Source organism: Nothobranchius furzeri, chromosome 9 (assembly GCF_043380555.1).
Source record: "Nothobranchius furzeri strain GRZ-AD chromosome 9, NfurGRZ-RIMD1, whole genome shotgun sequence".
Classification (NCBI taxonomy): domain Eukaryota; kingdom Metazoa; phylum Chordata; class Actinopteri; order Cyprinodontiformes; family Nothobranchiidae; genus Nothobranchius; species Nothobranchius furzeri.
Genome location: NC_091749.1, coordinates 4717787 through 4732164, shown reverse-complemented (window position 1 = coordinate 4732164; position 14378 = coordinate 4717787). Strand labels below are relative to the sequence as shown.

At 44.3% G+C, this 14378-nt stretch overlaps 1 protein-coding gene across 1 annotated transcript in view; it reads left to right on the top strand.

The window, feature by feature from the left end:
- The window catches only part of si:ch211-186j3.6 (neural-cadherin), a 640545-nt gene that overhangs the window by 543800 nt on the left and 82367 nt on the right, over positions 1 to 14378 (top strand). The window contains exon 33 of the mRNA XM_054732672.2: positions 1818 to 2082. Within this exon, the coding sequence (XP_054588647.2) occupies positions 1818 to 2082 (265 nt within the window). The remainder of the gene's footprint in view (positions 1 to 1817; positions 2083 to 14378) is intronic.

Genomic DNA, 14378 nt, shown 5'->3' with positions numbered 1-14378 from the left:
CTGAGGGACAAAGTGGAAATCTGAAGTTAGTTTAAAGGAGATGGTGTGTTTTTTTCTCTTGAAGCAAAAATCGAATGGTTGCTCCTGTCGGTGGCAAATATTTATTGGCCTTTATGTAGAAGTTTCCACAATGTCCTGAAATGTTTACGAGGAGTTTTAAATTCATTAATGACACGCAGGAACTTGTCTTGGTTGTGATTTTCTTGTGTGTGTGTGTGTGTGTGTGTGTGTGTGGTGCTCTGGTTCATGTCTCAAACTCTTTTGAGTTTCTTGACATTCAGTTTTCAAATTTCAGTTTTAAATCTGAGACTTTGGAAAGAATTAGTGGCCCCGTTATAATTGAAGTCAGGGGTAAATTACAAATAAACTAGGATACTCATAAAATGTTGCTACTAAATTGTAAAAAGGCATTTGCATCATATGTAGGGATGGGTACCTTTGACATTTGAAGCGATCCAGTACTAATTCCCGGTACCTACGAATCGATAACGGTACTTAACGGTACCAATTTTCGATACTTTTGAGTGTTTATTATTTTAACTCTCGTTTATTATTAAATATATATTTTTCTCAATATATAACAATATTTGATAAATATCACGATAAATTGATTTTTCCTACTGGGAAGTTAGAATTTCCGAGGAGAAAGCGAACGCACCATTAGCTGATAACAATGGTGGCAATGGAAGCTAACATATCAAGCTAACGTTATCTTTAACAGTTTATTTAACTGCTGGAGCAGATTAAAACGATGATGCCTCACACTTAGATCGTTGTCGCTGGTTTCATCTTCACCCAATCACCCGTCGCATTTAGTAAAGTGAAGCCAAACTTTAGAGCTTTTCCAGTGTTCTTCAATGTACACACACACACACACACACACGCATGTTCTTCTAGTCAGGAATTCGGAGTTCCGAGGAGAAAGCGAACGCACCATTAGCGAAACGGAAGCTAACATATCAAGGTAACGTTATCTTAAACATTTTATTCACCTACCGGAGCAGATTAAGATGAGGATGTCTCACTCAGATCGTTGTCGCTGGTTTCATCATCACCCAGTTACCCCATTTAGTGAAGTGGACCCAAGCTTTAGCGTGCGTTCTTTCTACCATGCTGCTCTGTTTACAACTCGCTCGCAGGAACCGATGACATAACGCTCTTGCGCATGCGCAGCTGTCTTGGCAAGTTCTCGTTATGAAGGACGGGTACCGAAACGAGGCACCGTTTGAAATGACGTGAATCGGTGCTCGGTCGGTACTATGGAATTCGGTCGGTACCTTAAAAAGTACCAAATTCAGTACCCATCCCTAAATGTGGTCCATGTGACTTGGTAACCTGCCACAAAAGAGTTGTACATGACTTCTGTGGGGTTGAAACAGAACATTTACACAACAATCTCAGCTGAGTTAACAATGGTCTGAGAAAAAAAGAGTAAATCAGTGATCAGTGAGCCAATCATCAGCTGACTGAGTCAAGTAGGACAGATCTGATCTTGAATGTGACTCACTCGTTGTCTTGTTTGTTGTTTTGCTGTGAAATCTAAACTCATTAGAAGATTCCTTGTTTTCCTCGGCTAAGGTGTTGGTCAGCGTTTTAGGAAATGTATGACTGTTGATGCAGTTCCCTCATCTTAGACCAAGTGGGATTAAACGTTTAACCTGTTATTTAGTGGCAAATTATGGAACATACTTCCTGTTTATCCCTGTGATGGAACTGTAACCTGTGCAAGTGTCCCCCACTTCTCACCCGAGGACAGCTGGAGATAGGTAGATGTCCTATTCATAAGTTCTACATAACATGTTCTTTTCCTTGTGCAGATCTTTCAGGGCCTCCTTTGTATTTTCTACAACCTCGGCGATGGAAACTACAACCTAACTCTACCCAGCTATCGCCTTGACAATGGCGAATGGCACGAGGTCTTCTTTGATCGGCATGACAACGAGTTGACTCTGAGACTTGATGGTGGAGGAGGACAGCGGGAGGTGACGGGAACATGGAGCAGAAGTAGAGAAATCATCATTGATCCCACAGCTGTGATGCTGGGAAACGCCTTCCCTTCGGGAATCAACAAGAGCTTCCAAGGTGGGTGCTGACAGCGTGGAGCTCCAAGTGCTGACTGGAGTGGTTTCTTAGAGCGCGTGAATTAGCCAACCTTTACCATTAACTCTGATTACAAACGCATACCAAGTTTTCATCTGGTTCATTCCTTAAAAGGTCACTTGGAACTGAGAAGTGTAGCTTTTCAAAATAAGAGCACAACATGATTCCCTGAAAACACAAAGAAAGAACCTTGGTGCAGGATTTATCTTGAAAGAACAGTATTTGTAGCAGAATATTAAACTCAAAATAGTCCATTTTTTAACACTAGAACTCCCAAAATTCTAACTTCCAAATGATCCGTAACCGTCAGTTTGACTGCTTTCATTTCGGCCAACAAATGCAGGCTGACGATGACGTGGTGGAGCAAAACAGTTCAAGTGCTCTAATAATAAACTCATTATGGATGAGTGAACCTAAAAATATGCTAAGAAAACATTGTTTTAATCCACACCTTGAAAATAATTCTCTCTATTGTTCCCTGTGTGACCGACATGGCTCCTTTCCGTGCGAGGGGGGGAAAGGGGTCGGAGATCCGCGTTGCTGTCAGAATCTCCGCTGCTTCTACAGACCAGTTTTCATCAGCTTCCCCCTCTCCGCCTGAAGCAGCATCATTTCTGATGCATGTTTCACTGAGAACGTTCTTCTAAAAGCTGTTTTAGCTGCTATTTCACACGGACTTTCAATGGAGAGTGAACACGCATGAGCTGCAAAGTTGGTTGCTCAGCAATGGTGACGTCCATCATCCGCAGGAAAGCTTTACCATGTAAACAATAGGGCCATCAGACTGACGGCTTGTGGGAGACGAAGACAAAAACAGCTATATTTCTCTTTTGATACTTTATTTTTGTAACGACTGAACTTGAAGACCCGTAAGGACACCGAGGCACAGTAAGGCGCTTTAAAAGTCTTTATTAGCAAAAGCTAACATGTAGCGTTACCCGTGGAGGGCGAGGCTGGAGACAGAGTCGGGAACAGGCGTGGGTCAGAACCAGAAAGATCTGTAAGAGGTCCGTGGAGGAGGCGAGAGGCTGAGTCGAGGACAGGCGTCGGTCAGGACCAGGATGATACGAGACAGTTTAGTGGAGCAGGCGAGAGACGTGGTCGAGGACAGACGTGGGCAGTGAATGCAGGTAGGGTTCCAGGTGAGGGTCAGACGTGAAGCGAGGTGGAGGAGGGAAACAAGGTCGATGATCGATGGGTCAGGCATGAAGGAAGACTGGAAGATCTACAAGCGAGAGCGTTCAATAATCTGGCAGTGGTTTGTCTTATATAGCAGGGGAGGCATGCATGTGGCATGAGCTTGATGAGGGGACCAGGTGTGATGAATGAAGGCTGATGAGATGAATGATGGTGCATGGAGGTCAGGGCATGGCAGGATCATGACAATTTTATGGAAATGATGACGCAACACTAAAGGACACATAAATAGGAAAAGCCTGGACACCATGAGATCCACCTAACTAAAGTTATCACACATCAAAAGAAGAAACCAGTCTAAATGTCCTTTTTTGGAGTTCTAGTGCTAATTAACTGAAGGTAAAGTCTTCATCAACAGGAGGCTGAATTGTGCTGTTTATTGGTTGTTTAAGCTGATGGGGATATTAAACAAAATTAGTTTGACCATAGAATCAGTAGGCTACTATCAGACTGACATAGAGAAACAGCACTGCCATAAAAGCAGAGAAGAGCTGCTACAGAAGCTCAGAGGTCTAAGGAGAGAGTCAATGCCAACCCTGCTTTTTAATTGTTTTGCCTTCTTGTGAAGATTTTTGCAAAAAGAAACAATTAAACTTGTTTAACACCAGAGCCATGTGTGCACTGCGGCGTTATCTCCGTTATGAGGGGAAAGATGAATTGATCGGATCGTTTTCTTACCTTTTCAAGTGCTTAATGTAAAGTTTCTAAAGCCCTTTTCAGACAGACATTCTGGAACATTTGTGGACAATTCAATCCGGTTTTTAACCGGAACTGTGTTTTCAGACACACCACTTTTGTACCGGAACTTGTCCTTTCGGCTGCGTTCACACAGCAGGGAAAAGTTCCAGATGTCTGACGGCGGCGGGGGGTGGGGGTGGGGGGAGAGAGAATCTGACTCATGTTAAGAAGAAGAAGAAGAAGAAAATATCATTTCTATAGCGCCTCTCAAGATAAAAATCACGAGGCGCTTAAGCATAATTCTGCGCACACGAAGACGCATAAGAGACCTGGATGATGAAGCTCAATGGTTAAAGGAATCACTGAAGCGGTGTGAAGCGCTCCGTCGCACGTCTAGGCGGTACCGTAGGAGGCGAGCTGTCGTGGTTCGTCGCATGCTACAGGAGCGAGCTATCTGGGTGCGCACAGCGTCCCCCGGTCCCCTCCTCCTCCCCCTCCCCCTTGTCCGGTGTCGGTACAAGATCTGCTCGGGTGCAAGATCGGCTCGGGTCCGTCTACTGCCGATGACGTCTAAGTAGTTGATTGGCTGAACATGAACCTTACGGAATTACGTAATCACGTAACGTTGTTATCACGTTACGTTGGTCCAGGCAAATTTTTCTGTTGCAAAGATGGACAACTTTTACAAAGAAATCCATCATTACCTCTTTGAAAATACACTTTTAGCATAGAGCTGCATGTATATTAGGGCTGAACGATTAACTGCATGTGTAATTAAATTGCGATGTGACAAAAGGAGATTTTCTAATGGCAAAGGCTGCAATTTGGCAGCGAGTGGTTAGCGCAATGCTAATATACATGGAAAAACCCATAGGAATGCTAATGCTAATATCGCCGATTACATTATTACAAATTATGAATTAGAAACGTGCCAAATGATTACATTTGGAGTCTAATAGAAAGTAAAACTACCATCAATCAAATAAGTACAGACAGGTATTTTAGTAAAGCCAGAAAACTTTTAACTCCAGAGTTTTGGCTAGCAGCTATGAGCGTAACTGAACTACGCATGGACAAGACGTCAAAAACTCTAAACACAAAATACTTCAATAAACGGGACACACTTCTTTCCTGCAAATACAATTTCACAGGTGTTGCTAATACCATAAGATCCTTCAAGGGATGTGCTCAAAGAGGAGTTCAACATGAATCAAATATAGTGTTTTATTTTACAAATACCATTATAAACACAAACTTACGTCTTAAGAAACATTATTTTAATAACGAAACTGCTAAATTCTTTCCAACAGTATAGATGTGTAGTGTATTTTGTCCGAGTGGGTTTGCCGTACGTTGACGTCATCGGCAGTCGAAGGACCCCGAGCCGATCTTGCACCCGAGCAGATACTGTACCGACACCGGAACTCTACCTCACCAGTCTGAATCAGCCACCCTGTCCGTAACAAGTCCGGACCTGTTACTAGGGGCTTCGTCCGGATAAATTGCGGAACACGTTATCTGGATGTTTGTATTCAGACACAAAGGTCTTACGGACAGAGTCCGGAACATTTCCGTTTTTCATGGCCTGTCTGAAGGGGGCTTTAGAGTACAAAGTTTAGTTACCACATACCAGAGCCTGGATTTGTATTCTGAACAGTTTAAACGTGTTAAAAGGAGACATGTGTGATGCATTAAGAGCAGCACCTGCTCAGGCCCGGTAGACCCACCCACAATGCCACCGCTGCTGTGGCTCCCAGTATTCTCTTCACTGTGGGAAATGGGTAATAATGGCTCTTTGATTGGAAAAGGTTGCCGACCCCTGATATACTCAAAAGACCAAGAGTCCTTGCGAACAGAACATGCGCAGAGCGCTCCTTTTGAAAGGGCTATCCGATACGAGTTTACATGACCTGATATTCAGGCTAGAGAAGGGTTACCCCAGGGTTAATAACCCGGTTTTTAAAAACCTGGTTATGAGCTTAACAAGTGGTGTTAGGATGGAATCATTAAAAACTTTGAAAAAACCGTCTCTTTAGAACACGTGTTAGTTCTGCTCACTTTGCAGTCGTGCTTAAAAGCCCCTAAGAGAACCACTGGCCTCAGACCGAAGGACAACTTGGATGAGTAAGATTTCCATGTTCTGTCATGCAAAAGAACACCAGGGTGTCAGTAATCACTTGGCTGGCTGCTGTGAGTCCTACAAATCAGTCTCAACGTGGACGTTTCATGTTCTGCTGTCAGATTCATCAGATGTGGCCAGTTGCTTTACTAATGCACTGTGCTTTCCCTCAGGAGGACCATTTGCTACCAGTGTGGGTTATAAGTGTAGAATATGACCACATCGTTCACTAAAGCAATAATCACGGGTTTTAACTTATTCTTTTTAAAAACTTTAACTAATGATGACTCATTCATTTAAAAGTAAAGAAATGTCTCATCCGAAATGGACTAATTACTAGATATTTGCACGTGGACCTCATGTCCGCTTTTACCTGCGTTCTAACAATAATGTTCACAGCGGAGCTGCTTTTTTAAGTGAGGGTCTCATAAAATTATCAAGACCAACAGTTCTCTGAGCCTACAACCAGCTGAAGCGTTAGGAGCTCATGCCTTCTACAAGGATACGTGCTGTGAATGTCAGCGCTCCAGGTGACAACCAGAAGTGCTGATCGATGATGCTTTAGTGGTCTGCACAGCTGTCATAGAGTCACAATTAAAATTTAAAATAGCCAAACTACAGTTAATTCAGAGAGGTTGTCTATAATTAGTGTTTAAACTATGGTCATGTGACTGGTTGGGAACATTTAACACTCTCATGCCTGTGGCTGCATTAGTCTGTAGATCATTAGGATGATGATAAGAATGATAACATGTGTGACATCATAACCCGCCCCCTAAAAAAGGAAAAGAGGCACTGTGGAAGAAATATAGTGATGACGCTCATTTTCACTAAAAACAAACACAAACAATTTATTTGATGAAGAGAAACATTTGTTTCTTTGTGTTTTTTATTATTATTATGTACAACTGAGTAATTAAAAATTAAGTCCTGCAGATTTATGTTTTTTTTTTATATACAAGTGCATTAAAACTGTAAAAACTGATCTATGTGAGTTTCCGTAGAGCAGCGGTCACCAACCCCGGTCCTCGAGGGCAACCGTCCTGCACATGTTAGCTGTTTCTTTGCTCCTACACACCGGACTGAGGAATGAGTACTTAACAGGCCTGTGCAGAGGTAAACGTGCTAAGGAAAGGATTAAATGACTCCGTTCAGGCGTGGTGGGGCAGGACACAGAAAACCAGCAGGACCGGAGTTGGTGACCCCGCCGTAGAGTATTACGGAGACAGTTTATCTGCGGAAATTACAGGATTTATCTAGAACTTCCTGCAACTGGATGTGTTCATTTCAGCAGTAGGTTTTATAAAAGCTCTGTCAGACGTCTGATTGTTAAACGCTGTTATAACTGAAACCCACAACAACCAGGATCCATAAACGCCAGCGTGTGTTCATGAAAGGCTTTTCAAAGCGTTCTTCTGAAAACAGCGACGGCTTTAAAAAAATCTGCTTCTGGCTAAATAAATTACTGCCGAGAGCGGGAGTGGAACCGGCATCAGCGCGTGGCACGCGAGGTGAAAGGCAGGTGCAGCAACCTGACTAGCGAGGACAGCAGACTCCCCAAGACGTTGCTATAGGTGTCTTTTGTCAGAGCAACAAAAAAAAAAATTTCATTTTCCAGGCTGTTGAAAAAAACTCCTATTTAAGATAACAGTAATATTTTATGATATACTGTCCCCTTGTCCTGAAAGGGTTTCAAAAAGCAAGATTTGGACCGTTTAAAGGCAGCTCTTTCCATAGCTGATGATCCAAAAACAGGAAGAGGATGAGCTCTAGTTGATCTTGCTAACGTGTATTCTTAATAATGTTAAACAGTTTTATGGTAAATTAATCTGAATAAGAGTGAAATTAAGTTGATTCTTGTGTTGACTCTCACCTACTGATAGTGGGAAAACTAGGCTTACATTTTGCTGCCTGTAAACTCTCTCCTGGTAGGAAGCAATTTTTAACAGCAGTCAGTGGAGTGATGAGACCTGTCACAGCAGATGAAAGGGTTGTCTAACTGCTCACAGGCGTGTGTGCTCTTGGTTAGCTCTAAGGCGGTTAACCACTTCTCTGACTCCCACTGTAAATCGTTTTCTGAACCAGTCGTTGCCTTCTGGTCAACATGCTTAAAGGCCTGTCGTGGAAATAAGGACCTGAGGGATTTGTTTAGACCCTAAAGGCAAAACTTAGAGATGTCGGCAGCTCAAACGAACACAGTCCAACTGAACCACACCACCGTCACTCCATCATCCTAATTAGTAAAAAAGATGCTTCCATCAATCCATTCAATTTCGGCCACTTATCTGGGGTCGGGTTGTGGGGGCAGTAGCTTAAGGAGGGAGGCTCTGACTTCCCTTTCCCCGGCTACTTGGGCCAGCTCCTCCGGGGAATCCTAAGGCGTCCCCAGGCCAGCCGTGAGACATTGTGTCCTGGGTCTTCCTTTAGGTCTTCTCCTGGTTTAACGTGCCCGGAAAACTCACCAGGGAGGCGTCCAGGAGGCATCAAAACCAGATGCTCGAGCCACCTCAACTGGCTACTCTCAGTATGGAGGAGCAGCGGGTCTACTCCAAGCCCCTCCCGGACGACCGAGTATCTAACCCTATCTCTAAGGGAGAGCCCAGACACCCTGTGGAGGAAACTCATTTTGGCCGCTTGTATCAGTGATCTCGTTATTTCGGTCACTACCCAAAGCTCGTGACCACAGGTGAGGGTAGGAACGTAGATCGACCGGTAAATCGAGAGCTTCGCCTTCTGACTCAGCTCTCTCTTCACCACGATAGACCGGTACAACGCCCACATCACTGCAGATGCAGCACCAATCCACCTATCGATCTCACGCTCCAGTTTTCCCTCACTCGTGAACAAGACCCTGAGATACTTAAACTCCTCCACTTGGGGCAGGACCTCATCCCTGACCCGGAGAAGGCATTCTACCCTTTTCCGAATCAAGACCATGGTCTCAGATTTAGAGGAGCTGATTCTCATCCCAGCTGCTTCACACTCGGCTGCGAACCGCTCCAGTGAGAGCCAGAGATCACGTTCTGATGAAGCCCATAAGACTTAAACATTTTTAAATGAAAAAATCAATCTTCAGACATAGCAAAGGATCTGGTCTGACAGCTGAAAATAAGACAGAGTTGGTACCACACAGAGGGAGAGCTGCATCAACGTAGTGAGTGATCTGAGCAGACCGCCTTCCCCACATGTGCCAGTTAGTGGAGTTTCAGATATAATGTTCTACGTTTGATGCGTCTCAGATTCAAGTGTAAAGGTTGGCGTGCCGACAGGTTAACATGTACTCCTTCTGAGGATCCTCACCGAAAATAGATTATTTTATCAGTTCATGAGCTCTCTCGTCAGGGCAGGATTGTGACACTTCCATGTCTTAATAAATGATTGATGTGACACTTTAATGGCTAATCCACTCAAACGTATGGATGACGTCCGTCCCCACAGCTGGGTGACTTAAAGGGAAGGTTTCTGTGCAGGAGCGATAACAAAGCAGCAGCACAGCTCTTATACAAACTCTTGTTTTTGTGTTCGAAACAAAGCGAGCACACAGAGCCCACAAAGTTCTGCTTTTGTTGGAGTTTGGGAAAAGATTGCCTCCAGTTTGGTTTTAGGTTGACTTTATGTTGAAGTGCAGTAATTATTTCTACAAACCCACCTGATTGTTGCAGTTTCCCAAAAGAGACAAAGACTGAAGAGCTGAATGTTGTATGCATTTTACACAACGCTTCATATGTGGTCAAATGATTAAGATTTAAACTGAGCCTGGAGGATTTATAGTCATCCAGATGTTGATCTTCATAAACCAACGGCACTTTTCCTTCATCCCAAATGGCATTGCACCATCCCTCAACAGCTGGTGGACTCTGTCATCACCACCATGGCCTTGGTCATCAGAGGCCTTTATATTGTGTAAACTAAAACATATGGTCTGTCTGAAAGTGATTCCTTTGGATTATATGTTAGTTTACATCAGAGAGAATCGACGTCAGTCAGTCGAACACGTGTTTGGCTGCTTTTAGCTCCACCCACTGGGAAAAAAAAGGGTAAAAACTTTTGTTCAGTTACAAATGAATGAAGAGGGTAAAATACTGCTGTAATGACAAGTGTGAGATGTGGCGAAAAGGACAGGAATCGAGGCGTTTAGGTATGTAAAATTCAGGTTAGCCTCCTTCTCACCAGACACGTGAGCAACATGTAACCCAACAGAGATGTTTTACCTGTCAGCTCCCTTCCAGCCGGGAGCATTTCAGATCAGATCTAAAGCGTTCCATGCAGCTGGTCCATGTGAGGTCAAAATCACAGGAGAATTGCAACGCCACGCCTGAGTTCGGAAGTTCACACGATAACTATCAAGGAGAAAGGTGGCAGCCTGTGTCTTAAATGATACGATGTACTAGTCAAGCAACTGGAAATCTGCATGTGACTTTTATTTTGAAAGTTTCCGGATGTCTTATACTGCTTTTGTGTTTGTCTTCCTATTTGGCCTGATCTGAAGAGCGGCATTTGCTGTGTTCTGGAAGCGTAGCACATAAATTATAGACTTGAGCAGATGCATCCTTAAGCTTCTGGGACGTGATCAAAACGTGGCACTTTGTGACCGACGGAAAGGCCCTCGTCCACTAATGGCGGCTAGTTGCTGCGAAGCCCGTGTTGTGTCCGTTCCACGATGCTTTTGCGTGCGGTGGAATGGAAGGGTAAGAAGCAGCTTGTCCAAGGGAAGGAGAAGGAAGGAGAGACTGCTCCACGCCCAGGAACACAGTCTCGTGAACCATTTTATCATTTTGAATCAATTCATGAATTTTCTTTTATTTCAGTTTAAATTTCTTATAGGCAACTGTTTAAAGAAGTTTGATTTCCATAAATCTTCTACTTGACGTTTGGTGACCCATTGTGACCCCAGCTTTGGCAACAATTGGTCTACAGATCTAGAGCTTGAAAACCAGTAAGTGAAAAGGGGTCGTTTGTTGGTTTTGAGCTGGTTACTCTTGAAACCAAAGCAGAAAAGGACTCAAACGTCCAGATGAATCATCAGGTGGCTCAGGTACACACATTTATCCACCTTCAACCCATTCAACCACCACCCACCCCGGCGCCCCACCCACCCTCATGTCGCTCGCTTCCATGGAACACATCCCGGATTAAGGAATAAAAGACACTATTCTGATGCTTTTTCCACAGGTTTGACTCATGATAGTGTACTTGGGTATTTGATGCATAATAAAACACCATAAGTAAAGTTCAAAGTACACCATGACAGTGAGAGTAAGCAGGACAGGGTAGCCTCGCTTTTCAACAATGAAGGAAGGTGGGAAGGCTTTAAAACCCACAACCCCCTGCCAGTTAGGTAAATGTCAGAAAACCTTTTGAGGGATAGATGTAGCCGAGGAAAGACGTCCAGCTGCCTTCTGCTCACACCCTGAGGAGTCCAAAGGTACAATTTGACTGGGGGGAAAAAATGAAAGATTGTTTGATAATTGAGAAGAGGTCAGAAGGAAAAGATGTAGGCATGAGCCGAGGGAGGAACGAGGAGCTCCCGGGAGTTAGACAGTAAGAAATATCGACGGCTGTGCCTCAGGCAATAAAAGACAACGCAAGTTTATTAAAATATTTCACCGTGTTTCCCTTCAACAGAGGTAGGAGAGGCGGATTGTGGCTGTAGAGGTGGGAGGAGTGTAAATGATTGTATTTGCACTTACTTTTGTCTTATTGTAAGAAGCAATCAGAGGGAACAAAACGCTAAATGAAATATCAACCTGGCACTTCTACAAAGAAATGCGTCCTCAGACACACAGATTTACACATAAAAACACGTAGAGACCTATAAGCGCTCACATCTAAGAAGCGGCTGAAAAAGCAACAATCACTTAGAGGTATTATGTATTTGAAAGTGGCGAACACCCATGTGGGCGTAGGTCTTCATTACAGATAAAAACCACCGTTTAAGGGCTCGAGTCTGCTGTTGTGCAACAAAAGGATCATCTTCCACTGCAGCATGGGTTCATGACACAATGGAGTGGTCATAATTAAACGTGTAATTTTAGCTACTTTTGGGTTTACTTGTGCAGTGTTCTCTTAAGAACTTGTAAAATATCCTTGTGAAATTCTAGGTGCTTTTACAACACACACCATACCGGCAAATCGGCGTAATATTACCGCAATGGTTTGTCTACAAATGCGCCATGCCGGCATGGCGTTGCGCAAACTTTGTGGCATTCGTTCCGCCTCGCTTGGTAGTAATATTGCGGTAATGGTCTGTCGTATGCGCCCTGGCGCAACAGAGGCAGATGTCATGATGACGTGGGGAGTTATTGCTGAGCTCCGGCTGGCAAATTTATTGAAAATGAAAGTAAACACAGGCAATAAGGTTTGCTATTTGAACAAAATCAGCTGAGATGGCAACCTGGAGCGCCGCAGCGCTCCATGTGTCATGACTGAGGGAAGTTTCCTGACCCAAGACATGCAGAATTCACACTAGGAGACGTAGGTAGGAAAAAATAAATGTTTTATTTTAAGGAGAACTAAAGGTGCACCGCCAGACGTGGCGGTGATGTTGAGCACAGCTCCGGGGCTGGGTCTGTTGAGACAAACACTGTCAGTGTTGGGCAGCGGGGAATAGAATTGCAGGACTCAGTTTGTAGTGGATCTTACTGTGGGGGCTGAAATCCAGAGCTTGGGAGGGTAGCCAGGACTGGGGTGAGCAACGTCAGCGTGAATCCAAAATCCAAGGGAGGTGAGCGGTGGGAGAGCGGGTCGGTCCGGGTGAGGAGCGAGATCAGGCTTGGAGATGAAAAACCAGGTTATTGCAGGAAAGGTTCGTGGTGAGAGTTCCTGATGAAGGGAAGGCAGAGGTCATCAAAAAAACAACAATGACGGACAAATATAAGGCTAGACTAGAGCTGTAGTTTTCTATAGTGGCAAGAGCTACCCAAGTTGAGTAATCTTCCGGCAAGGTGAAGTGATCTCCAGCTCCTTATAACCACATGAAGTAGATGAGGGGAATCATCGCAGCTGGCCGCTCTCCGGAGCCGCCCACCTGCAATGACTTAAGGTGATTAGAGGAATGTGCAGACTCACCCCAGATCCTGACACCATGAGCCTCTCTGTTAGAGCTGAAGCTCAGATCACCAGAGACTGCACAGGGACTGATGGGGACAGACACCTTTAGGAGCTGCTTGTTAAAAAAAAACAGCGATCACGGCTTCAATCACAATAAAAAGAAGAAGTTGATGAAGAAAATATCTTTTCTATAGCGCCTCTCAAGATAAATCCACGAGGCGCTTCACAAAAACAAAAAATGTATAAATGTAAAAAATAATTTAGAAAATGGTTAAAAATATATTTTAAATTTGCAAAAAAATAGACAATTGTGATTAAAAAATGTAAAGAAAGAGAGAGAGTGAACAGGAAAGAGGGAAATGAGTGTATCCTGAGGAAGGTGGAATAGGTGGGGAGAGCAGAATAAAGAGAGAGAGGTGAAGAAGGTCACACAAAAGCCATCTTGAACAAGTGAGTCTTCAGCTGCTTTTTAAAGGAGACCACTGAGTCCACTGATCTCAGGCTCAGGGGGAGAGAGGTCCAGAGTCTGGGGGCCACAGCAGCAAATGATCTGTCACCTTTGACCTTTAGCCTGGTGCTGCACAACCAGTAGGCTTTGAGAACTGACATGAGAATCCAGGGTGAGAGCTGGGTCAAAGGTCACGCCAAGATTCCTGACAGAAGGTTTGGTTTAGAAGCAAGCTGACCAAGAGAGTCTCTGACTTTGGGAACCAGCTTGTCTGGGGCACAGATGAGGATCTCAGTCTTATCTTCATTCAGCTGTAGAAAGCTCCCACCATCCAGGTTTTGATAGAGTCTAAGCAGGTGTGTAACAGCTGCAGCTTAGACATCTCATGGGGCTTAAAGGAGATGTACAGTTGGATGTCATCTGCATAAATATGGTAGGAGATTCCTTTGAAGGAGCTTAGGATGTGCTGAAGAGGAAGCAGATAGAGGAGGAAGAGCAGAGGCCCCAGCACAGAACCTTGTGGGACACCATGGGTAAGAGAGGTGGTGGAGGACCTAAACTTGGAGACGGCCACAGAAAAAGAGCGCTCAGAAAGACAAGACGAGAACTGCTCCAGAGCAGATCCTGATAGGCCTACCCAGTCTCTCAGCCTTTCCAGTAGCAGGTGATGGTCAACAGTGTCAAAGGCTGCAGTCAGGTTCAGCAGGACCAGAACAGAACAGTCCCATGCATCACTGTGAGTCAGAAGGTCATTAGAGACCCTAAGAAGAGCTGTTTCAGTAGAAT